Source organism: Phyllostomus hastatus, unplaced genomic scaffold (genome assembly GCF_019186645.2).
Source record: "Phyllostomus hastatus isolate PE091 unplaced genomic scaffold, TTU_PhHast_1.1 phas_contig_58, whole genome shotgun sequence".
Taxonomy (NCBI): domain Eukaryota; kingdom Metazoa; phylum Chordata; class Mammalia; order Chiroptera; family Phyllostomidae; genus Phyllostomus; species Phyllostomus hastatus.
In genome coordinates, this window is record NW_025333916.1 from 37,330,293 (window position 1) to 37,357,705 (window position 27,413).

The 27,413-nt window shown below is 41.3% G+C and overlaps 1 protein-coding gene across 1 annotated transcript in view; it reads left to right on the plus strand.

The window, feature by feature from the left end:
* ADCY2 (adenylate cyclase 2) overlaps positions 1 to 27,413 on the plus strand; it is a 350,931-nt gene that overhangs the window by 96,148 nt on the left and 227,370 nt on the right. The window contains exon 3 of the mRNA XM_045848376.1: positions 7,413 to 7,574. Within this exon, the coding sequence (XP_045704332.1) occupies positions 7,413 to 7,574 (162 nt within the window). The remainder of the gene's footprint in view (positions 1 to 7,412; positions 7,575 to 27,413) is intronic.

Sequence of the window (27,413 nt, forward strand, 5' to 3'; positions counted from 1 at the left end):
CCTTTCCCTTAATTTGTTCTGGTGGGTAAGCCCCTGTCTTTGACCTGGGAAGTGGTGGCTTCTCAACCAAATACCACAGCTGGTGTTGGATGGAATTTCAGTGGATTTGGCAAAGTCTGTACACACACATGTGCACACATAAGCACATGCACATTATGTGCATGCATGATGTAAGTATGTGCATGCACATATTGATAGATGTGGATAAGGATATAGATACAGTATAGAATATAGGTATAGATATAGTTATAGATATAGATATAGAAATATATACACCTCCTCATTGGGACTAGCTAGGGAAAGAAAGAGGAGAAAGGGAAGGAAATTAAATTTGAAAAAGAGGGTTAATCATAAAGAAATACTGAAGGAATCCTTAGCATATGCTGATAGTTAACACTAAACTTTGGTATGACTGAGTGTCCCCAATTAAATAAAAGAAAGACTGTTTTACACAGTTATGATATTTGTACTAAACAATGTAATAGTAGCTCAGAGTAATTCTTATGTGAAGCATGATCAAGGAATAAGACAAGAAAATACTACTATAGGTGAAGAGGTAAATATAATTTTGTATATTTTGTTTTTGAAAAGTTAAGGCACATTTTTGACTAAGGTTATTTAAATTATTCTAATTAGTAAAATGATACACCTATTCTTAGTCATCGATCCTTTGAGATGGAAATGGCATCCAAAGAGAAAACTTTTATTTTGAATTTAGAACGTACCTTTCAAAATGCACAATCAGTTAAATATATTCAAGAATTCTATTTTTTTCCAAAAATTTTAACTTAAATTTTTCCAAAATTTTTACTAGATTTTGGCATTTCTAGTTATATTCTAAAACAACAATGAGGTACAATGTTAAAAGAACTGCACTCTATACTTTAGTTAGGAAGATGTAATTTCTTTATTTTTATTTTTATTTTAATTGTTCAAGTACAGTTTTCTGCCTTTTACCCCCATCCCAACCCCACCCCCCACAGTCCTCCTGACCTCCCTCCTATTTCCACCCCCCTTTGTTATTGTCCATGTGTCCTTTATACTTGTTCCTGCAATTTCTACAGTTTTTAGTAAAATTTATGTCTTTCAAAATTAAGCCACTACTTTAAATACTATATTTCTGATTTCTCAGAGCTTTGTTGGAGAGAAAAAGTATTTGAGTAGCTCTGCTTTTCATTATAAAATAATCTCATGTTCACTGAGATGTTAATTCCCTTAACGTTATATATTTTAAAGATTTTATTTATTTATTTATTTTTTAGAGAGAAGGGAAGGGGGAAAGAAAGAGGGAAACATCAGTGTGTGGTTGCCTCTCACGTGCCCCTTACTGGCGACCTGGCCAGCAACCCCGGGCATGTGTTCTTTGGTTCAAAAGTGGGCACTCAATCTACTGAGCCACACCAGCCAGGGCTCCCTTAACATTATTAGCATAGCAAAAATAGGAGATGTTTCTCTGATATACATGTGTGTTTCTCAAGAGCACCCTGACAATTTACATAACTAATCCTGATTATGTTGCTGGTTATGCTTGCTTATGCATTGTAGGAGAGAGTGGACTAGAGAGCAAAGCCTCATTAAGATAGTTGAAGGAAGAAACCAATAGCTCTGTTTTTTAAACTACTCTTGGCATGTCTGGGAACTTTTTTGCTTGTCATTGAACTCTGAAAGAAACATGAACCTTGGTCTGAAAGTCATGGGCTTTGCACCAGAGAGAGGCCTGAGGAGGGAGTGGGATTGTAATAGACCAGCTTTGTGCCAAGTTTCTGTGTCTGTGTTTCCCTTGCTTAAGCTGTACTTCATCTCTTCTTGTTCATGAAGATTTTCTGTTTAAAAATTATTTTATTAAATTCTGTTAGATTCATAACCTAAATAACCTGGATATTGTGGTCACACACTTTTCATCTCTTATGTGGGAGTGGAGCATGGGGTGTAAAGTGGCCAGAAAGTACTTGAGATCTAAATTCTGGTTTGTGCTACAGCATAAGCTTGATATTGTGGGTTAAATTAATTTTCCCCCAAATATGTTGAACTCCAGCCCCAGTCCCTGTGAATGTGACTTTATTTGGAAATAGGTCTTTGGAGATGTAACTAGTAAAGATGAGGTCATACTGGGTTAAGATGGGTCCTGAATCCAACAACTGGTGTCCTTATAAGAGGGGCATTTAGACAGAGAGACACAGACAGGTCGTGTGAAGGCACAGACACACAGGCAACAAGGCCATGTGAAGATGGAGGCAGAAAATGGAGTGAAGCAGCCAAAATTCAAAGTATGCCCAAGATTGCTGGAAGCTACCAGAATCCACTAGAAAAGAAACATATAGCAAGCCCTCCCTCAGAGCCACCAGAAGGATCCAACTCCCTGACACCTACATTTCAAATTTTTTAGCCTCTAGAATTGTGAGAGAATAAATCTGTATTATCTTAAGTCATTCAGTTTTTGGTACTTTATTACAGCAGCCACAAGAAACTCATACGCTTGACATCAGACTCTGAAGAAGTCAGGAAGTCATTAGAGTGTCTGGTGCCCCCTTTCCTTTGCTCTTTCCAGCCTTCCTCTGAAGGGATGGATCAGATGGTCCCTTCAGTGCATGCTTGTTCAGTTGCACAATTCTATCCTGCTTCTAAAAATTCAGCCCAGGATACAGTTAGCTTGATGAGACTTTTCATGCAAGGGAAGCACCCTTATTCTCTGCTAACCATGGAGGACTGACTACTTTCTGTGCAGAAGATAAGTGATTATTTGAAACTCAACATGGGTATAGTTAATGGTAAGGTGAAGTGGCCCAAGGAGAATGGCAAAACACTTTTATTGATGCATTTAGTGGTTTAGTGAGTAGATATTAATAGAGTGGATATGACTTCAGTCATATTGGAATGTGTAATAGAGTTTTTCATGCATATAGCAAATATTTATAAAGCACCTACTATGCATCAGGCACTGTCCTAAGCATTGGGGGCCTTGACTCTGAGTAAATCAAGTCTCTGCCCTCAAGAGGTCATTGATGTTTAACCATACAGGGGAAGAAAATTAACAAATAAATAACTGTAGTTTCTATGAATAAGTAAGGTGGGTGACAAGAACTAGACAAAGGAGAGAGGACATTCTGATAGTAGGAAATTTCAGACCTGCAGGTGAGCACCCCCATGTTCAAGACATGGGAATGACCTGGGTTGTCTGTAGCAGAGGATCCTTCCAGAACATGACAGGGAAGGATGGAGATCTCAGTTTGGAGAGAGTCTTGACCTCTAGGCCATGTGGTTTACACTTTACTCTGTGATTGTTAGAACCCTCTGATGGAAGTGTTCAGAGCACAGAGGTAAACCAGGGGAAGGTTCATCTGAGGAAGGAACTAATTAGGCCTGTGCATTCAGAATCACAAATCTGGCAGTTGTTTGTTGGCTGTGTTAGAGAAAGAATGTTGGAGAAAGAGGAATTAGAATAAGACTGCATCAGCTGAGTAAGGGGTTCCCATCATGCCATGAATGGTCATCAGTAAAAAAATGCTGGAGTAATTGGTGCATCCATCAGTATGGAATACTTCCAACTGGTAAAAATAAATGGTATATTCACATTTATAGACTTAGAAAGATGCCCATGATATATAGTTTAGTGATAAAAGTTAAGTGGTGGAGTCATGCACGTGAAAGCATCCTATTTGTTTTATCAACAAAACCTCCTCTGTGTGTGTTAGTCTGAGCCTGATATCCATCAGGACCATCCAAGCTGTGCTGTGAGACCCAGGGGCTTACCACCATAGAGGGCTACGACTCACTCGTGACCACAGGTGTATGTGGGTCAGCCAAGGAACTCTGCGCCTCACTTGACACCAAGACTTAAAGAAGCTCTGATGTCATGCTTCCGTGACTGCCAGAGAGGGAATAGGACTTGGCAAGTTGTGCACTAGCTTTGAAAATTTCCACCCAAAATGGACACAAGTTTCATTTGTCAAAGCAAGTCATCTGGCTTAACAGAAAAAAAAATACTGAAGTGCAATTGTACAATGAACCCAGAAGGAAGAAAGCTAGGAATATTAGCTTAAGAGTCTTGATGATTCTCAAAAGCACAGAATGGAGTGAAAACAAAAATGAGAAAAGACACACATCTTGGTGTCCTTGTTGGGAGATGGGGACAAGAAGAAGTGAGAGAAAGTATGGGAGCATACTTATTTTTGGCTTGAAAGAATGGTGGGAGTAATAAGGTAAAGTAACTCATGTGGGAAGCATACACTTTTAACAAATGGAAAGGTAATGAACCAGCCTGGTGGAAGTAGAGTGGACAGGTGCAACGCACTGGAGCCCTAAAGGAAGAAGACATTATTTTTTAGTGTGGATGCAAAGGAAAATTGTCATAGGGGAGTCTCAAAAATTTGCACTGGGTTGTTTGGGGATGGAAATGTCATGGGCAGAATGGAGTTACCCTGAAGGAGGAATAGGTTTAAGACCATAAAGGAGAGGCTCTTAGTTGGTTGGAAACTGGTGGCGTTGATCTGTGGGAAGATGAATATGCCCTGCAAGATGCAAATGCCAGCCAGACTAGAGTGAAGAGAAACACTGAATACTCTCTTATTGGGACGAGTGCTACCACTGCAGTGATTGTGCTAATCTGAGTTTCTGTACAGGGTCCAGTAATCGGATCAGTGTCTCCTCTCTCTCCATCCTCTGGACAGAGATTCATCCACGGGGAATCTCAGTCACAGAAATGTACCCATGGTAACATGGAAACCCAAGTGACTGAATTCAACTTTTTGGAGCTTTTTACCCACACATCCTTTAGATGTGCCAAATCCATTTTGGTTTTACATATGGCCCTATTTGAAGTTGCTCTGGGAAGCAGGCTGAAAAACAAAAAAGAACCCTCCGAGATTAATAAGACGTGAAGAACATTCCCCTGTGGGACTTGAAGCTGCACTTGCCCTTCTTCCTCCCCACCCATCGGGTGGGGTCGTATTCAGCTGAGCTCCCAAAGTGTTGCCACTGAAACACAAAACTTAATGCAATGTGACTTGTTTAACTGACCTTTACAAATTCATTTTGTCACCTAAAAAGGGAACACTTAACAGGAGCAACAGTATCCAGAGCACTGAACGTCTGTTCTCCATTTGGTTACTGTAGATAAGCCTTTCCCATGCTCCCAACGTTTACAGGATTGTGGACTAATTGAAGCAATGTCGGTGGTTTCTAGCTGTCCGAAGTTAAGCTGTTCAAAGTATGATACTTTCAAAGTATGATAATTTCAAGGAAGGGTTAAAGTTTTTCACATAAGAAAAAAGTATGTAGTTATGTATGTAGAAGTATGTAGAAGTTATGTAGAAGTATGTAGAAGTTATGTATGTAGAAAAGTATGTAGAAGAAAAAGTATGTAGTTATAAAATAGAGTTTTTCTTTTGTAATTGATTATGAATTCTGATATCTGAAAGTATTCATTTAATACCTCTTGTAGGAAGGATAATAAGGGTTTTGCATAAATGCTATGTGTAGAAATAATAATATCTTAATTAAAAATATTTTCTGTATATTTGCTGGATATTAGGGATTCCAAAGAAAATTTAATTTTTTAATAAGTAATGACTATATAACAGTTGTTTTTCTTTTTCTTAAAAGAAATTTTTTCTATAGGCTAGTTGTTCTCAACCCAAGGTGGTACTACTTTCTGGAAGACATTTGACAATGTCTGGAGACATTGCTGATTGTCACAATTTTAAAGGTAGGGGGGCACTACCTCGTCTGTAGCGAATAGAAGCCAGGGATGCTGCTACACACCTTGCAGTGCACAGACCGGTGCCCAACACTGAGAATTATCTCTCCACAGGTGTCAATAGTACTGAGCCCAAGGAACCCTGCTTAACAGAATCTGTACCATTACTGTTTGGTTGTGATATGTGGTACCCGTGACTATGCAGGAGGGAAGACAAGCCTAATATCTGCCTAGATATTCCTCTCTTTACTCCCACCAGAAGCAGAGCCTTTGGCCAGTCCTTCTCATGAACACACACCCCGGCTCTCAGAGCAGCTGGGGCGATGTTGCTCATGTTTTTCCTGCTGTGCTGGGAGACAGGATCCCTTAAAGTAACACGGATCATGCTGTGAACGCGGGACAAGCTCTTCCCTTAGCTTCACTTTTGCTTTGGAGTGAAGAGCTGTGTGGTGAGGCTCACCAAATGCTACCCCCCAGATTTCCCTGACTGCGGTCCTTTTCCTACTTTATTTATTACCTTTTTATCCATTCAATGTTCTTTTCTTTATGCTTCGTTTGTAATGAAAATGGCCTATTTTATTACCCACTAATCCATTTTCTGTTCCATTGCAAACCTTTCTTTAAGCTGTTTCTTATTGATTTTTTTTGAGATGACATTCACATAACATAAATTAGTTATTTTAAAGGAAAGAACTCAGTGTCATTTAGTACATTCACAATGCTGTGCAGCCTCCACCTCTGTCTAGCTCCAAAATGCTTGTCACCGCCCCCAAAAGATTCCCTGTGACTATTAAGCACTTACTTTCCACTCCCCCCTCTCTAGCCCTTGGACACCACTAATTGGCTTTCTGTCTCTATAAATTTACTTTTTCTGGATATTTCATATAAATGGAATTATAATATGGGGCCTTTTGTCCTCACTTTGATCATGTAGCAGAACATTTTTGTGGTTCATCCACATTGTAGCACATATCAGTGTGTCCTTCCTTTTTGTGGTGGAATGGTGCTCCATTGTGTGGAGATTCTGCGTGCAGTTTATCCATTCCTCTGCTGTCAGATGCTTGTGTTGCCACCATTGGCTATTCTGATCAGTGCTGTTATGAATGTGTGTGCACATGTATTTGTTTGGGCCCCTATCTTTATTTTTCTAGGACATACACATTGGAATGGAACTGCTGGGTGACATGGTAATTCTGTGTTTACCTTTTTGAGAAACTGCCAAACTATTTTGACAACAGCTAAAACATCTCTATGTTGTTTTATTTTGTTGCTTACATGTTCATGCTCTTTGCATATATCTACTTTCACTAACTCCCCCAGAAGGCACCTACCCACCCTCCCTGGGTCTCCTGAATCTGTGTCATAGATAATTTGCAGGATCCAGATACACATTCCAAAGCTCAGATACCAAACCCTGTGTGCTGAGGACCAGTTTTGCATCCATACCCATGAAGTACTCACACTAACCTCATGTTTGCCATGGTTTGGATGCCAAAGCTGGAAACCCCTAATTTTTGTAAAAGAACGATTTTTCACCGTTAGAGTAGTAAGTCCTTTATTGTAATCCAGTGGATTACACGCTGTTTGGTTTTGTCATACAGGATTCCTTCAATGTGTGCAGTTCACGGTGTTTTATGCAGCCTTTCATGGGAAGGAGAGTGGAAGCACTTGGGATTGGGGATTCTCTGTGACTCTTCCTGTCCTTCTCCACCTGCAGGTGTCATTCTTCCTCTTCATCATCTTCGTGGTCTACACCATGCTGCCCTTCAACATGAGAGATGCCATCATCGCCAGCGTGCTCACCTCGTCCTCCCACACCATTGTGCTGAGCGTCTGCCTGTCTACAGCGCCTGGGGCCAAGGAGCACCTGGTCTGGCAGGTGGGTGATCTCCCACACCCCGCCGGGGGTACCTGAGGTGCCAGTGCTTGCTCAGAGTGTGACTGTTCATACCTGGCAGGTGCTCAAGTTCTGCTCTCTGACCTCGACTCTGAGTGTTGCTAATGGATAGCCAGCCACGCATCCCCCTCCATCAGTAGAATTAACAGTCGCTTAGCAATTAGTAACAGTGAAGGCTGGAAATGGCAATTCCATTTTGCTGATTGCTGAATGGTGGTGTGATTTTGATGGTTAAAAGCTGTTCTCATTATACATTATAATTCAGTGCTCTAATTTTTAGAGTGAACTTCAACAATTAGATTCATAAATTCTCTCCCACCTCTCTGTACCTTGATATCCAAAACCATCTCTTTACAGAGGACAAAAGATTTCTCCATTTTTAATCTTCTGGCAGGTCCATAGACATTAAAAATCATTATTTAAAATGTGATGACAGCAAATTTAGCTTTACTAATAAATGGTGTTTCAAAAAAGCCATCTATTTAATCAGTTAAAAGCATATGAAAAGTGATTTGATTTGCTGTTATGTGCATTGGTAAACAGAAGGGTCAGGGGTTTAGAGTTATTTCTAACAATCTCCTTCTTACCTGCAAAAAGTGTTGTATTTTGCTCTTTTGGAATCAAATGTAAGAAATGCAGCCATGGTGCCAGATGCATCGGGGCTGAGAAGTCATGATGAATAGCACTGTCATTGAAAGGGGGTTTTAGACATGGGTCACCTGAGCCCTATGGGGCCTGAGAAGCTCGTTTGTTATGTGCTTGACTGAGTTTGTTATTTGAACACTTGAGATGGCTCTGGAGGCTGACCCTTGGGTCTGTAGTCATCTTAGTTGGAAAGCTTTCTAGGGACTGATCCCTTTTCTCAATATTCCCTGCCTAGCACTACGACACAGTGTTCATGAGGAGCAGCCTGACAGGCCTGTGTTTGTGAAACACGCTCTGGGCACCCAGCCCCTGTGCAGCCCAGAGCCCCTGACTTTGCACAGTGGACTCCCGTTTCACGTTGGCCTGTTCAGGTATTACCAGGAAGCGTCCACTCCTAGGGAGCAGAGGAAAGGCATGTTTTTCTTCTGTGACACATTTGCTGTGACCGGGCAGAGCAGACACAGGCTGTAACCTGTAGGCCTGGCACAGATGGAGGCCAGCCAGTAACTAATCAAATGAAAGAATGAAGGTGGGTGTTTAATTAAAAGAAGAAACAATCCCGCCGCCGTGCCTGGGAAGAGGTAGGAGAAATGTTCCTTTTCTTCACCAGTTCTGCCCCGGCTTTTCCTTCCCTCTTTTGAATTTCCAAGTCTCCCCTGGAGATATTTATGGGACATTTTTCTTTCTCCCATAAATTTCACTCTTCCACCCACCCCTTAGGGGGGCCATTAAGCTCAGCCTGAGGCAGTCCCATGCAGGGCAGGGTGGTTAGGTGTATTTTTGCCAGTTGACATTACAAAAACCACTGCAAGGAAAGTCCTCCTTATTTTGCAACAGGCATTCAAACATGTCTCACGGACCCCAGAGCCTTCCCTGTTTGGGTTCCCTGGAATGCATCCCCTGAATATTTCATATTTGTCTCTCCCACCCCTTCATGAGTAAGTAAGTGTCTGCTGGAGCAGATATTGCAGAAAAATACCTGGGAGATGAGGATTATAGTATTTGTATGTAAGGATCAAATGACATGTTTAAAAAAGTAAGTGCTTTGCAAAGAGATTGGCATATCCTAGGTCATAAAGAATTATATTGAGTTTTATTTTTTAAGCACTTTTATTTTCTTTCATTGGTAAAAATAATTGAGAAAGAATATAATCTTAAATTTTTATTTACTCAATTTTCAAAACCTATAATGAAAAGGACTTATCAGTGGACAGCCAGAGATAAGATAATTCTGAAGTAGTAAAAAGAATAAAAAATCTTCATCCCATTGTATTTTATATAAGAATAACATTGAAAGGAATAGAGGAATGTAAGGTCAGTTTTCCATCCTTTCAGAAATAATTTCACCGGGAAGGGCTAACTATGCCCACAGACTTAAAATGGAAGGTTCCTAGGTAAACATCATAGTAGTGAAGAAAAAAGATGGAACTATAACCAAAAAAATAACACAATTTGTGTTGCAGGAAGACACTTCACTGAATTGTTTTAATAAAAGTACATGTAGGTCCGATGCGGCAGATGAGGCGGTTGTGCTGCTGGGGTGTAATCGCTCAGAGGATATTGGTCTGCCGGACAGAGGTCCCCATCAGCAATGACCAGTGTCACCCTGCCTGCTAAACTCTCAGAGAAAGAGTGCATTTTATTCAGTGTAGATCCATATTAAATATTTTTTGTTTCATTTGATTTTTGGAACATTGGAAACACATCGATAGAATGCAGTACTTGCCTATTAAGCAAAATACTGACTGAATAGGAAATGTTAGTCCCCTTTCATTTTGGGTAACAGAGTTCATTGTCCTCAAGAAATTCTTGGTAGCAGCATTTGTCCTGAAGTGGAATTCATCCTCAGACTGTGGTACATCATCTAATTGGGGAAACTTAGTTAATAATTGAATATGATTGTTGATTATTTTCTAACATATTTAAGCACAAAGTTTAATCTTTAGTTTTGTGGGCCCACCTATGATCTATACCTTAGAAAATTCCATGTGCTCTAGAGAATGTATAATCTGGTGTTCTGAGATGAAAGGATCTTTGAAGGTCAAGTAGGTCCATCTGATATAATATGGCAACAAAGACTGATTTTTTTAATTGATTTTTCTGTTTGGATGGTCTATCCATAGCTATCAATGGGTTATTTAGGCCCCCGACTATTGTTGTGCTTTTGGCAGTTTCTCCTTTTAGTTCTGTTAGTTGTTGCTTTATATATTTTGGTGCTCCCTGGTTGGATGCATATATATTGAGAAGTGTTATGTTTTCATGATGTATTGTCCCCTTTCCCATTATAAAATGTCCATCTTTGTCTCTTGTTACCTTTTTTTATCTTGAAATCTGTTTTGTCAGATAAAAGTAACTGACAAAAGCAGGTTACGTACAGCTGGCTTTTCTCTGGAGGCTATTTTCTTGGAGAATCACTTTCCACTCTTTCACTTTGAGTCTATATTTGTCCTTGCAGCAGAAATGTGTCTCCTGAACGCTGCATATAGTTGGGTTTTGTTTTTTTTAATCCAGTTGACTGCTCTGTGCCATTTTGGTGGTGAATTCAGTCCATCTACTTTTAGGGTGATTATTGATGTTTGAGGATTTCCTATAGCTATTTTATTTTTTGTTTTTCTCGTATAATCTCTGATACACTTTGTTTTTACTTTTACTTTGAAGCAATTATAGATCTGCCAATGAGTTGCCAATCCAGTACAGACATTGTTTTTTTTCTAAACCATTTCAACATAAGCTGCCAGTCTGAGATCTCATTACCCAAAAATGCCTTAGTGTGTATTTTCTGCAATGCCATTCTCCTGCATAACCATAACATGACTATCAAAATCTGGAAGTTTGCATGGCTGTATTACTGCCATTCAGTTTCCTTCAGCTTTCCCATTAATGTCTTTTGTAGCAAACTACACAGATCAGAATAACACAGTGCACTGTGATCTCAAGTCTCTTCGATCTCTTTCAGTCTGGGGCAATTCCTTAGTCTTCCTTTGGCTTTCATGATATTACCACTTTTGAAGACCACAGATCAGTTATTATGTAAAATGCCCTTCAATTTCAGGTGTCTGATGTTTCCTCCTGAGGAGATTGTGGCTATGCACCATTGACAGGGATCACAGACATGATCAGGTGTCCATGTCATATTCTGTCAGGGGTGCATGATTCCACTTTGTCCCATTACTTATGGTGGTCACTGGAATTATGCTGCTGTCCACCAAGCATTTCCACTTTGAAATGACCCTTTTCCTCTCTGTAATTAATACGTATTTTTGGAGAGAAACTTAGAAAACACTGTCTTGTGTTTTCTTATTTTATTCAGTTGGCAACCACTGTTGATTTTCTTGTCTATATGGTCTCAGATTTGTCCTCTAGGAACTCTATCAAGCTGGTTTGAGTGTCCTTTTGATGTGTCCCCATCCTTGTTTTCTGGTACAACACAATGTTTCAGATTCATTTTGCGCTTTCCCTGCCCCAGCCCTAAAATCGGCCTCTCCCTAAGGAGCCCTGGTTCTTTTTAGTGAAGAATGACATTTGGAGGGAGGATCTGGGCTTTGTGTATTGTCATTGGGTTGATTGTACTCCCAGGCAAGGCCCAATACATTTATACCTGCACACATACATACATGTATATATATTCCATTTAGTATAATGCATCATTTAAGGCCAATATTTCCTTAGTGATGTTCTGTTTGGATGATCTATCTGTAGCTGTCAATGGGTTATTTAGGTCCCCCTATAAAGAGTGTATGTGTGTGTGTGTGTGCGTGTACATATATACATATGTGTGTATATGTACACACACACACACACATCACCAGACTTCACACTGGTATTTCTATTTTCAACTCACAATAGGTTTCATACCAGTTTTTTTCCTTTTTATTATGACTCCCTTGACCAACAGTGAAAAAAATGTAGCTCCCTTGATCCTTATATATTGATTTATTGGTGAATCCCTATATGTAACCAGTCTCTTACTTCGTGTTCCACCCCTTCCATCTATCTGCACTGGTCCCAGGTCACTTGGTCCAGAGTACCCTTCCCCCAGCCATACCCCAACTGTCCAGCTTGGGCTCTATCCCCTGTACTTGACTCTCTCCCTGTGAACAGTTCTGATTCCTAGTCTACTTTGTCACTTTGGGGATTTTTGGCTTCCCCCATCCCCTGCGGGTGCAAATGCTCCCTTGTTATGCTGATGGCTGAGCTCTGAGTTCTTCAGGAGGGAAGAAAAAGAGCAGGAAGGGCAGGGAGAGAGGATGGGGCAAGGAAGAAGAAATGAAGGGACACATTTTAAACAGTTTATTTGTGGAAGAGAAAGAGATTCTTTTCAGTTACTCTCTGTGATTCCCTTTGTAAAGGTCTTAGAAACATCTGATTCTTTTGTGTTTTTGTTTTCTTTTTCTAAGTGGGTTACAAAGGAAAGCTTTCTAGAATCTGGGATTATTAAGGGAATCTGGAATCCTTAAATAACAAAGGGTAGAAAAGATTTAAGTATCAGGAAAATTAAATAAAAGGATTTTTATATTGTTTGTGTAATATTTTATTTATCTATTACATATTTAGCTTAAGAATGAAAAGCCCTTACCAATTTGCAATTAACTAGACAATAAGTTTTCTTGTACCAGTAACATACCATGCATTTGACTAAAAGTACCATGGGAGCAGCGAGGAGTCATTTCTGCTTATGATTACATCAAGGCAGAGGGAAACTGAAGCTAGGAAAACAATGAAACCTCCCACCCAATGCCCTGGTGGCTGCCTCTTGCTTGAGCCCTTGAGGGCAGCAGTGATGCAGCCCTTAGACAAGACTTGGAACCTGGCCAAGAGTGTTGCCTCCCGGTCAGAGGCAGTGGGCCCAGTGATCAGTTGCTTGGTCAAGTCTGCAGTGTAGCATGTGTAGCGTTCGTTTTATTTGAAATACACAGTTTGTCTATTCTCCATCCGCTAACTCCTATACATCAGCATTGCTGTCAGTAGGATACCGAACTGTTCACAGGGAATTTTCAGATGTTCCTGTTTATATATCATAGTTGCATTTTGTATTTGAAACTGACTTACTCTTCTTACGTTTTTATTTTCTTAGTATTTATGGCACTTCTGAATTTTCATTTCATATATCTTTATTTTTCCACGAGAGAGGGAGGAATTTGAATATAGATTAACTGAAGCAAGCCAGTTAAATGAGAATCCATATTTATTAAGGAAGATAAACTAAGGAGTGCTTATTGATTTTCTAACAAGATTACCCATATTTTATAGAAATTTTATAGGATTCTTTTACACAGAGGATACTTTAATATCTTTACATTGTGATATCATTTGAAAATTTTAGATAGAACCTAAAATAGAAAATATAGCCTGTTGTCTATGACAAACATACAGACTTCTTACATAACTGGTTCTTTTTCAGTATAATTCAGGAACTGTATATTGGAGTCTGGAATTAAATTGCATTTAGTATCTAATCTGAGAAGCTCAAAGGAAAAAACAGCAGGTTACCAGCTGCCCAGTTTCTGACTGGAAGAGACTAATTGTTAGGAATTTGGACCTCTGCTCCTTCCTACTGTTCAGTCTTTAGAGAAGCACAAAATATTAATATTTTCCACAAGAAGGACAAAGGAGACTGCACCACTGTTGGTTCTGTGCAGCGTTCAACCACTGATTGAGTGCGACCCATCTTCTAGTTCACAAGTTATTTTTATCTGCTTGAGGACTTGTTTATCTGTTCTAAATATTATGATTTAGAAGGAGTGGGAATAAACATGGAGGAGAGGTAAAAACAGGAAAGCACTTAATGTGACCAAATCCTAAAGCAAATCCAGACGCACCTCACGGTCCTTCTCTCCTTCTTCCTTCCTCATCCTCCCCCAAGCCCAACAGGCGAACTCCCTTCTCCTTTAAATGGCAGGAACTTGGCACCATCGTCCCGCCAGGGAAAGTTCAGTTGGTTGGACAGGTGAACAACAACAAACAGTAGGGCTTGCCTGCAGGACACCAAGTCACTTTAAAAATGCTCTGGCAGTTTTTAGAATGAAACTATGAGGATGTTTGAGACAGAGAACTTTCACATTGGTGATTAACTATTTTACTGCAATGGTGGAATGAGACCAAGGTTTGTATTCCAACATCTGTGAGGCTGTTTGGGGTGGGGGGAGGTTGAAAGGATCAGAGGTAAAGGAAAGTCCTGTCAGACCACAAGTTTTGTCTGGGAAATTTGATCAAAGGAGCATCAGAAAGAAGGATTTCTTCAAAACGAGCAATGATGGTTCATGCTCTGTCTGCTACCTCCATCCTGTCCTTGGCTGGGCCATCTGAACTCGGTGCCCTCTGTTCGTTCAAAGCAGTAGATTCGTGTCAAATACAATATGTTACTTCAGATTAATTAAATGTTCTACCCATTTGGCCCCATGCAGGACAATGCTGATGAGTCATTTCAGCTGTAGAGATTCTGTGTTTTTGTCTGAAGTTGTTAGGTCTGTATCGTGTCTCCCTCTGACCTGTCTGGCTTCCTTCCCCCCACCCCAAAGGCGTTGAATTAAAGAGCACTCCCAAATAAAGTGAACTGTTTCAGAATGTGCTTCCTGGAGGACTGTAGGGCAACATTGCATGAACTTGGTTTAATTCTTTAGTTTAGTCAGTTTTCTCATCTGTAAAATGGCAACGGTAAGGCTAACCACCCTCAATAGTTGCTGGCCTTGGTGCTGATTTGTTCAACTCACATGTAGGAATACTGTTATCGAGTGGGGCTGATCCTCAGCCCGCAGTGAATAACAGGCAGCAGCAGCAGTAATGTGTTTTACTAAAGGTAAATGACTTTTACAGATGCTCCGAGAAGTGGAACATAAAAGTACTTTGGGGAATATGTACTTTGGGGAAAAGTACTTTGGGGAATTGAATTCCAAATGGACTGTGGAGTTGAGTGGGGCAGGAGTTGGGTACGTAAGTCCCTCAGGGCCCACGTCTGGTGTGGTTGACCACCCTGCACTGTGCTCTTCCCAGACTCAAGGCTGTGAGCTTCATCCTGGTGAGGCTCACATTCCACTGAGTGGGCTTTGGATGTTTTACTAATACCAGAAAATCTGAGCTCCTGTAGGCTAATGGGATGCCTGGTATCAGAAACCTTTGAGACACAGTTCATCTCTTGTGAGGAGTGAGAGGGAGAAATGGAAAAGGAGGCAATAATAGAGTCACTTGTCAGTAGGACATCTGGGATTCCCACGTCATCCTTTCTCTGAAGTGTCTTGTTCCCTGGAGAAGCCAGGTGGTGATCCTAGCCAGCTTTGGGGGTCGCACATTTCCCTTCACTCAGACCACCACGTGTCACCTTTGTGGGATGGATCTGACCATCCTTTGTCTTGGTCTTCTGGTCACAGAGACATGTACTGATACAGCTCCATGTCTTTGCATCACTTTTACCCTACCCCAGCTGAAACACTGTGTTGGTCTCCTCGGGCTGCTGTAGCAAAGTAAAACAGTAACAGACTAAACTAAACAAACTAAAATTGGGTGCTTAAAACAACAGCAATTTCTAAATTGTGAGATTTTTTTGTCTCTTAGAAATCAAAACCAAGATACTGGCAGAGTTAGTTCCCTCTGGAGGCTCTGGAGCAGAATGCTTTTGCATCTCTCTCCTGGCTTTCAGCTGTTGCCAGCAAACCTTGGCCTTGGCTTGAGGATTCAGATCTCCGATCAGTGCCTCCATGTTCATGTGGCTCTCTTCTCTGTGTGTCTCTGCATTTTCTCTGCTCTGTCTCTCATGGGAAGACTGGTCATTGTCTTTAAAGCCCACTCTGAATCTAAGATGATCTCATAGCAACATCCTTAATTTAATTATACCTGAAAAGACCCTTATTCCAAAAACAAGCAAAACAAAACAAAAAACAGGTCATATTCTCAGGCTCCCAGTGGACATAACTTTTAAGGATTTCTGTTCACCTCACTGCAAATACCAACACCCACAGCTGGACTGCAGTTCCACCCTTCTCCCTCCACGGGACCTTGCAGATGCTCCACCTGTTCTCCAAGGCCAGAGAGTCAGCAGGGTTCCCTTCTCATGCCTGCTCAGGTCTTACAGAGCTCTGTGGTGCACAGCCTAAGCAGATACCTCCATGGAAGATATTTGTGGTAACACACAGGAAAATAAAGCACAACCACAAGACTTTAAAGTGAGGAAACCCATGGGAATTCTACTCTTGTTTAAATAAAACTATCATCTGTACCACAAGCAACAAGGATTCCTGAGAAATGTTTATAGGTGGGTAGGGCAACCAAATACCTATAATTGGCTCTTTGCCCTATTTTTTAAATAGGTGATATGGCCCCTATTTTTTGAAAAGGTAAGAGAACACTTTCAAAAGGGTTTTGGTGAATAGGCTTCTTCCACCCACAGTGAAGGCTCTCAGTTTTTTGTAGTGGTATTTCATTCGATTCTCTTAGGATTTCCAGGTATATAATCACTCACTTTCAAGTGAATCTCCACTTTCTGATTTTTAAAACCACTTTTTCTTTCCAGTTACTTTGCTGAGTACCTCCAAAGAAAAAAATAACAGTCAAGTGGTTGTAGTAGATGCACTTGTCTGTTTTTTACTTAGTAGGAATGGGACATTTGTCCTTTCCAGCAGTCCCCAAGCTTTTTGGCACCAGGAGCTGGTTTCCTGGAAGACAGGTTTTCCATGGACTGGCATGGGAAACAGGGGAGACAGGAGGCGAAGCCCAGGCAGTAATGCTAGTGGCACCCAGGGATGGACAAGAGGGTGGTTGGGAACCCCTTCTTTAGGCAGTATGCTGACTTTTATGTTGAATTAAATAAATTGTATAATGTGAAGAAAGTAGCCATCTGTTTCTATTTAGATGTCTTCTTTTTGCTTTGTTTTTTTTTTAAAGAATACATCTTGAACTGTATCAAAAGACTTGGTTTTATTACCCATGGACAAGATTGTATGATTTCTCCCCTTTTGTAACATTGAACATTTCTTGACTTTCTGGAATTAACTCAGGAGGTCATGTTGTGTTTCTGTCTAATTGCTGCTTGATTCCTTTAACCAGTAACTTATGAAGGATCTTGCATCTGTTTTGATAATAATAAGAGCAAACAGGCAGCGCTGGCCATGGGCCAGGGCTTGTTGTGAGTGCCTCACTCAGGCATGAGCACCGCCCACCTCCACTGTGCATATAGATTGGGTTAGATTAGGTGCCATTTCCCCCCAACCCTCTTTTTTCCTTCCTGTGAAAATATCTCTGGATTTACTTTCTCTTCTGGAGTTTGTTTTTTTTGTCAAAGATATTTTTGTATAAATATGGTCTCTTTCATCCAAGGTTTCAATTGTATTTTCTGGTGTTAAACAATGTCTTTTCACAGTTCTGATTACCTCTACCCATGCTTACTTTCTTATTCTTGGGATTGTTCTTTCTCTGTTCCTCATTCACCTAGTTAGTGTTTTGTTAGCTTCACTTTCTCCAAGAATGAGTTTTGGACATATTTATTATTTTTGTTGATTTTCTGGGTTTTTTATTTCCGTTATTTTTTTATGTTACATTAGTTTTTTTTCCCCTTGGGTTTGTTTTGATTTAACCTTTTTACTGTTTTTCTTTGCATTTTATTGGGACTCTGTTAATTTTTTCTTCTTGTTTGTTTCTATAAATCCTGAAGGCAATACATTTTCCTCTGAAGCTGCTTTACCTTTCTGCCTCATATGTTCTCATTATCACTGTTTTCTAGATATTTTGATGTTTTGAATTGAATTTATTTTTTATGCAAGAGAAACTTGTTGTTACTTTATTTACATGTGATAAAGTTTTTTATTTCTTTTCTTCTTTTGTTACTTAGTTTTTCTCAGTAAGATTAGAAAATCATCTGTTCTTTCTACTCTTTGGAATTAGGTCACTGGTAATCTTAGGCCAGCCCTCATTTTTCTCCCCCTCACAAGAGAATTGATCTTGCTGCCCAAAGGCCTCCTTTATTTTTGAAGTCCAGCAGCTTTACTGAGATGCAATGTCTGATGAATACTTTAGGCTTATTTTTTCATTTTCCAGAGTGTGATTTCAATATGAGGTGCATATTACTACCACTAGTAGTCAATTACCTTGTTATTTGCATTAGAACTCACTGAGCACCTGTGGGGGTGGTGAATCTCTGTACTAAGTGACATTCAAGTCGCTGTGCCTCCCCATGGCCAGCACAGGTGCTAAGAGAACCCCTGCCTCAGAGCAGGACTGCTTCCTGCAGAATGCCCGCTGAAGTCCTTCCTCTGGAGCCCAACCTCCTGCACATCTGGAACTCAGGGGGCCCCGCCACCATTCCTTTAATTGAAAACCAGGGACTTAGCCTCCACAACTCTTGGTGGACCCTCAGCTCGGAGAGATGCCTCTCTGCTTCCTTTCTGACATCGGCCGCCTCCTCTGTCCCCAACTGTGTCTTTTCTACACTTCCTGCCATTGTGCCTTGCTTGCATTTGGTAGCCCCCGTAGTCATCTTTGGAGTGTGGAGGTTCTGTTGATCTTCTAATTTTGTTGAAAATATAAATTACAGGGGGATATTTCAGTCTCTTTTGTGTTCTGGATAGTTTCTAGGTACATGAGAAGAAATGTTACCTTTGCATGTCAGTCTGGAAATAGTCTTTAATCATTTCTTTGGTTTCTCAAAATGTTACCTTCTGTGCCATGTCTGAGCTTCAAACTCTAAGCCAAGATATTGACCAAGAATGGGAAGGGGAAGAAGAAAAGAACAGATAAAGAAACAAAACAGTTTTATTATGTGGGGTGGTGTATTAGAAGCTCAGGTTGTCACAACAAAATTCCACGGAGAGAGTGCCTTAAACAACAGAAATGGACTTTCTCACAATTTTGGAGACTGGGAATCTGAGACTAGGGTGCTACCATGACCAGTTGCAGGTGAGAGGCCTCGAGCTGGGTTGGAGATAGCTGTCTTCTCATGGGCCCTCACATGGTGGGTGGGGACAGCAAGTGCACAGGAGCACACTGTGGTGTCTCTTCTGATAGGGACAGTAACCCTCTCAGATCAGAGCTCCACTCTGGTGACCCTGTTTAACGTTCATTACCCTCTTACTCTAAATATGGTCATATAGTCACTTGGGGGTTAAGGCTTTGACAGTTCAGTCCATGGCAGTTGGTTTGTCTGGTTTTGTCGGAGTTTTGCAGGTAAGTCTGAGTCTCAGCGTTGTTGGAAGGACTCACACTACAAAGTCTTATGTTCGATTCTGGAGCATTCCTACTCTCCTTTCTTGTTTTAATTTGTTCTGCCAGGAGACAGACCTGACTAGACCAGAAGCAGAGCTTAGATGGTGAAGGGGTTGTATCCTTGGTCCATGGGGACCAGTGGGGAATCACTGATCTGGAGAGGAGGGCTCAGGTGGTAGGAACCTCCTCCTCACTCCCTGTGCTCCCAGAGTACCTGCTCCTTGTTATTATTATTAATTTCTACAGGAATCATCAGATGTCAGCATGCTTGTCTGACATCTCTCAGATGTCAGCATGCTTGTCAAACATCAGATGTCAGCATGCTTGTCTGTCTGCATGTCCTCCTACCATGCATTCCTTGGAACAGATAAAGAAACAGATAAAGCCTTTGAATCTGTGACAGGGTCCAGAGCTTTTTAATATTTGTATTTGTCCCAGCTCTGAGGGTACATGATGTTAAGTGGATGCGTGCATGAATGAACCCATGAGGGACTGAGTGAATAGGCACACAAATGCACGGGCAAATGTGGGGACATCGTACACATCCAGGTGCCTTTGATTTCACCACACATGGGAAATAATGGATGATTCTTTCCCATTGCACCACCTCTGAGCATGACGGCTGATCATAAAGTAGGTCAGGTTGTGGTGTCCTTTAATAAGAACTCAGAAGGGTGACAGCAATCCCAATGTCTGTAAACCTTAATGTTATTCTCTTATTTTCAAGATAAATGAGATCCTCACACAGATTTTAAATTCATTTCTGAGCTCTTTAAATGTGTAGTATTGTAGAAGAATGAGAAGAAGAACACTGAGATGATTGAAGAACTAGGAAGCAGAATATATAGAGGGGAATTTAAGGACCTGGAGTTACTCGTCGTGAGCAGAAAAATGAGATAAAAGTTGAACTGGCTCCTGTCCCAGGAGCTCGTGTTTGGGTTCTGGGGGCAGAGCCATCACGCTCTTCTCCCCTCCAGGGCCCTGGCTGTCTTTTCTGACTCTGGCCTGCCTGGATACTCCTGTGGAAGGGGCTTTGTCTTTGCTCCCAGGTTCAAGGTGGGCCTGAGGATGCTTACTGGTTACATAGTGTGTCTCTGTGTGCTTATCTAAAATTGTGAAGCCCAAGCCACAGAACTAAGAAAGCCTACTGGCGTGCTGTATGAGCAAAAATAGGAGTTACATTTTTTTGTAAAACATTTTTTGCTGATTTCCCCATAACTAAAGGACATGTTTCCCGTTTTCAAAGATAGAATGATGTGTAATGAAAAGAGTTTTTATTGTGGTATGAGGAAGTCATGAGCTCAAATCCCAGTTGTGCATGCATTGGTTGTAAGAATTTTAGCAAGTGAATTAGGTTCTGTGACCATCTGTTTACTTACCTGTCAGAGAGGACCAATGACAGAATTAGACTGGGGATTGGGCAGGTGTAATTCCCAGCTGAGTGTTTGGCCCATGTTAACTGTTCAGTAAATGGCAGTCATTTATTAGCTTGTGGCTTTCTGGGTGTAATATCTCTCCAGGTCATTGTTTTGTTATTTTTCAGTAACACGCATAATCAACTGTTAAAGTTAGGAGAGAGCTTATTCCTGAGTCACTCTATATCCAGCAAAGCAGCCCATGGTGATTTTTCATAACAGTAAGTGGATAAATCATATAAACCTTTAGGGAACCAGCATAGTAACACTGTATCAATTAGATCAACAGTTAAGTGTCCAAACTGTAGGAAACCATTATGTAGTATGGGAGGTGAGTATAAAAAGTAGTTTTCAATACTAATTTTTAAAATAATAACAACCTGAATTAAATTGTATTAGTTTTACAAGTCAGCTTATGATTTTCATCTCTTCGTAAATTTAGATAACAGTAAATTAATATCACTTGCAAACTCATTAATTTATTCAGAAGGTGTCTCTGAGTAACTACTACATTCCAGTACTTTTCTAAGGGCTACCAAAACGATTATCATTTCAAACAATGACAAGAATGACAAAAAAACAATCGAGCACCTTAGTGTCTTCTAGAACTGTAAGTGATCCTGAGACCCAGAAGTGGGGATTAGTAACAATTTAGAAAGTGTGGTGATTGTTCCTCCTATAGTAGAACTCCCCACTAAATAGTTTAGCATAATCAAGCCATCCCCACTGTGAGATCCTATGTTTAGGATGTAGATGATGCTTTAAAGCAATACCATGTCTCTCCAGTCACTATGAGATCGCCAATAGGGCTTATGAGTAAAACCATGAGCCCCAAAGAAAGGCTTGTGTTTGATCTAGAACAGGGACTCACAGCCTTTTCCTGGGAAGGACCACAGAGTAAATGTTTTCAGATTTGAGGGCCACCTGGTCGCAGTAGGGGCGTCAAGTCCTCTGAACAACACCGTAGCAAAAGGGTGGGGGCTGAATTCCAATAAATCTTTATTTACAAAATCAGGCAGTGGCCAGACCTGGCTTGTGGACCAGTTGTAGAATAAAAGCTAGAAATCTGATTTTCACCCTAACTGTGATAATCTACTAGCCCACAAAATCCTTAAGTGTCCGATGTTAAAGTTCTCTTAACTCAACTTTGTTATTTTTTTCAGAAACTTATAATTTGCACCTGCCAAAGCAGCCCTTTCTCTTAGAAACACATCTCCGTCACGTTGGTATCCCCGTCGCGTTGTTCTGTGAGCCTCAGAAGATGCCTTAATCGTGTCGCATTCCTAGCGAACTGAGGTTAATTCTGTTTAGCTGGTCTCGGTACCTCCCACTCTCACTATGAGAATCAGGAATTTTATCTTTTTCGTGACTCTGATTTCTGTGGTGTCCCGAGTGTGTCTGAACACCCTCTTCTGGATTTTAAGCAGGAGCTTTGAATTTCATGTACCAGTTAGATTTCCTGACACTCTGTCACTGGGACACACCATTCGTCTTTCAGCTTGCAGGGTGCTGCTCAACCTTTTCCCCCAGAGACTCCACAGAGCAGGGTGGGCAAATCCCAGGGTTGGCTAGCCAACACTTCCCCAGCTGCGTGTCCTGGTTGGGTTTGCTTTAAAAAGACAGACAGCTGGGGGGTGAAGTAAGACCGCACATTTTACTAAAGACTGTCCATTCGTGACTCTCCTGCTGTGCTCCTACCTCTGCTTCTCACTCTTTCATTTAGTCCAAACTGAGAGAAGGATCAAGGGAAGATTAGAATCTTCTTAGGAGAAAGAGCACTTAAGGATTTACATCCTCTCCTTTGGGGTCTTCTCAGCAATCTGCTTTTCAGCTGTCAGGTTTTGCGGTCTTCACTCATTGAAAATCTCCCCTGATATGGTGTTTCACATATGATTGCCTGTTTATAGTCAGCTCTCCCGACCAGTGTGCCTGCTCCAGTTACATAAACATCCGTTATTCAATCCTTTTCCATTTGCAGATGTTTTGTTTCTCTTTTCATGAAATAACCACCAAGTGATTCTCATCCGTTCCAGCTTCTGACACAGTTCACTCTCATGGGGTCTAAAAAGACCATTGAGATACCTTGTGTAGAATGTCTAAAAATTTAGCCTGCAGAGTTTTCGTGGTTTGCCCAAAGCTGGCATCTAAAAATAAAGTGTAAGCTCACTGGCAGCATGAGAAGCACCCAGATTAGCAGATGGTGTGAAATGCAAGACTTGTAAAATGAAAATATATTCAGGAAAACACAAAACCTTTTCCCATTAAAGGTGATCTTGGTAGACACAGTGGGCTGTTAGACTAGGGGATATTGCAGACAGAAGGTGTCTGTATTTTAGCAAGGCCCTTGATGAGATCCTGCATGAGGACCTGAGGACTGGCTAGGGCAATGTGGCCTGGGACAGCAATGCCACCTGCAGGGCCCATCTCAAGCCGAGCAGGCAGATGCAGGGTGTCCAGTGACGAATGTCGAGGTGAACGGACGTCCTCACATAAACCTCGCAGAGTCCTCCCTACCTCTGCCTGTCCTACATTTTAAACAAAGGCTTGTTTGCTGATGCCGAGAGCAGCCCCACAGCAATTCTCGTGAAATACTCCATCTGACGGAAGCAGGATAAAGAGCTGAAAGTGATGTTGTCCAATTAGAACATGTGGCAAGTCACTTAAGATTAATTTTGAATAGGTGAAAGTCAAAAGGTGAGTTCCATAGCACAAGGAGGGAGAAGCATGAGTAGACTTTCTCATGGAACTGAATTTTAAGCATTTTAACTTGTCACCAGTTGTATGTGGTTCATTTGGACTAAAACAGAATGATCAGTTCTGCCCAGCAAGATGAGGTGTGTGTCCACGTGAAACAAAACAAGATGATATGAACGGAAACACCTCTATTGTTATGTATCTTGTTAAGAAATACATTTTCAGAAAATGGGTTGAAAATAACTAATAGATGAGCATGTACCAATTAATTGGCTTCGGGTTAGCTAACGTTGGCTTTTCCGAGCTCTTGACACATCTCATCTCAGTCTATCACCCCACAGCTGTCCTACTGCAGAGAGGGACATGGTGTGGGGAGTGGCAGCCAGTGGCTCAGGGGTGCCCAGTTTGCAAGAGGCAGGTGTGGGGATCCAGCCCATGCAGTCTGACTTCAGACCCCAAACACCTCCTAACCACTGTGGAATTCTTTAGGCAGCCTCCCCCAGCTCTGCTGTTGTAAGGCATTAAATAGAAAACTTAGCTTTCCCAGAAGTCACATTATGAAAGCAGAATCTTACATGATTTTCTTGACTTTGGGAGACCGAGAAGGAAGGAAGGTGTTGACACCAGGCCCTTTGCTAGATATATGTTGTATTATACTTTAAAGGAAAGACAGTGAAAGTTTGCAGAAAGAATGAGTCTTTTCGAAGCCTAAGGTGGAAACATTGCCATTTTTGGTGATCAGTTATGTGTGTGAAACAGAAATATGTGATCTTACCCATCTTTCATGACAATGACAGTGAGAGGACACGGGAGAGAGCACACACCTGGGAATGTGGGAATGGACCTGTGACTCTGGCCCTTCATTGCCACCCCCACCGCATGCAGATGCCCTAATCTGTAAACCTAGAGGTTTGGAGAAAATGATCCTGAGGCCTCTTCCAGCTCTATCCGTGCATGTTTATGTAAACAAACTGCAGGGCATCCCTGTAAGAACGGTTCTATAAAATAACGGGAAGGGAAGAGGCCGTGGCTCCCTGACAGGTACAATCAAAGGGGGTTCACGGTGGTGGTGTGGCTATGCAGTGGTTAGGGAGCCGTGCTGAGAAAATCCACGTAGGAAAGTGTTGATGCTACAGACCCAAATCCAAAGACATCAACACATATCTTTTCTCGGACCCAGGCAAAGCACTTGTATTCCTCTTTCTTCTTGACTTCTGTATTTGTTTTTTAATGAAAAGGAAGTAAATTAAAACCTCAAGAGCTACAATCAGTGTACCCTGAACGACCCTTGGAAAATCAGAAAACCTGTATGTGAAATGCGTGTGACTAGATAAAGCAAAGGACTGGTGTGCAAGAAACTGGCCAATGTGTAAGAATCAGACTGATGCCAGCCACGCGGGCCCGTGACCTTAAGGACTGTTTCCTGGATCCCACCACCAAACTGTCCTGAGCTCTTCATCCAGTGGCGGTGGACAAGTCTGTAGGCTTGGTGACTACATGGCATTCAGCAATTTATTTGTTACACTCTGCTGCTTCCAACCCTGATTCACTAATCAAACTGAAAAGCTGAAGGAGCATAATTCTTTTAAATTCTAGGATATTGAATCTTATAAAACAAAAATGTTATACATCCCTCCAGTTATTCTAAGACTGTTGGTTAGCCCACAGAGAAGTTTATCAATTTTATTGATCTTTTCAAAGAATCAGATTTTATTTTCTTGATTTTAATTTTACAAATCCCTACCTTAATTTTATTATCGTCTTACTTCTGCTTGCTTTATATTTAATGTGCTCTTCTCTCTCTGCTTTCCTGAATTGAAAGATTATGTTGTAGATATTAGATCTTTATTTTTTATAATGTGAAATTAAAGTAGTCAATTTCCCTCTGAGGACCACTTTTGCTTCATCTCACAAATTGTGATAGGTAATATTTTTATTTTCCCTTTGCTCTAAATATTTTAAAATTTCCCTTGAGACTTCTTCTTTAACTAATGGATTATCTGGAAGTATATTGTTTAATTTAGAAATATTTGGGGGAATCTTTCAACTACTTCCCTGCTACTGATTTCTAGTTTAACCCTTTTGTGGCCTGAAAACATACTTTGCATGATTTCTACACTTGCAAATTTGTTAAGATTGCTTTTTATGACTCCAGATGGGGTCCATCATGGTGAATTTTCCTTGTGTTCTTGAGGAGAATCTATATTCTTCTGTTGTGAAACGGAATGTTTTGTAAATGTCAACCGGGTCAAGTTGATTGATCATGCTGTTTAGGTCCTTTCTGCCCTTACTGACTTTCTGCCTGCTCGATCTATCAATTACTGCAGGAGGGGTATGAAGTCATCAACTATAATAATGAATTTGTGTGTTCTCTCAGTCTGTCAGCTTTTGTCGCATGGGTTTTGATTCATGGTTGCTAGGTGCACACACATTTATGATTATTATGTATTCTTGCAGAATTGATCCTGTTTCATTATGTAATACCGCTCTTTATCCTTGGCAATCTTTCTTGCTCTGGAGTCTGCTTTATTGAAATTAGCATGGCTGTGACAGCTTTCTTTTTTAGCAGGTGTTCCCACCAGTGTTCTCCATAAAAAGAACCAGTAGAAGAAATACATAATGTTTATACCCACACACAGATACCAGTTCCCCTCACACACGAAACGAATGAAGGTCTCAGGAACACATATCATATGAGATTTCCCTTTTGCAAAATCATCTCAGAGGTACACCCATGACTCAGAGACAGAGATAAAAATATCTTCATTGGACCTGAGAGGAAGTGAACTTGCTGGCACTTTACCTCGTCCTTTTACATGCCCCACCCATGTTTGGCCCCTTCCCCGTGACAAAGAGCCGGCCCATCAGAATCCACGTTTCCCGTGGAAGGAAGATCTCACAGAGCCAGTGCAGACTGGCTAAAGTGAGGAGGCAGTGTTGGTTTCTTGTGGCTGCTATAAAAATATTACCACACATTCAATGGCTTACAACAGCACAAATTAATATTTTTACCATGTTGGAGCCCAAAAGTATGAAATGAGTTTCACTGGGGTGAAGTTGAGGTGTTGGCATAGCAGTTCTCCTGCAGGTTCTAGAGAAGAATTCCTTTCCTTGTCTCTCCCAGCTTCCAAAAGCTGCCCAATTCCTGCCTCATTCCAACCTCTTGCTTCCACCATCACATCTCCTGTTGCTTCTCTGATCCCTGTCCCCCTCTGGTAAAACCCCTGTTTAATTCAGCCCACACAGACAATTCAGGATGATCTCCCCATCTCAAGATCCTTAACTTAATCACATCTGCAGAATCTCTTTAGCCATGGAAAGTGACATGTGCCAGTTCTGAAGACTGGCACATGAACATCTCCAGGCCATCTCTGAGGCCCACACAAGGATTAGGATGTGGATGTCTTGGGGAAGGGCAGTGACCAGCCTACCATGTAGGCAAGTCCCTTCTTCAGTCTCGCCCACCAGATCGTCTTCTGCAAAGAGTGACGAGTAAGACAAGGGAAGAGAGATGGGGAGCATTTCCAGTTCCCTCCACATGGAGAAGTGAGAATGGGGAACCATGCAAAAATGAAACATCACTGAAAACCAGGTTAAACTTGGATGTCCCAGCCTAAGGCAGACACCTCAGGGGAAACACAAGAAAACCCCTGAGTTTCTACAGGCATGCACATGGGGCTAGCCGCAGCCTCTTTGCCCCCCAGTCCATCCCTTGCACTTCTCTTTTTCTGTGTCACAGGGACTGACTCATGGGAGGTGCTCCAGGCTCTGGGGTCTACTGGCTTCTAGCAGGGTTCTGGCCCCTGGCACTGGCAGGAGTTTGGGAAACATGGGAATGGAGAGTCTTCTTTTCTTTTTAACCTCAAAGTTGTGTCTCCAC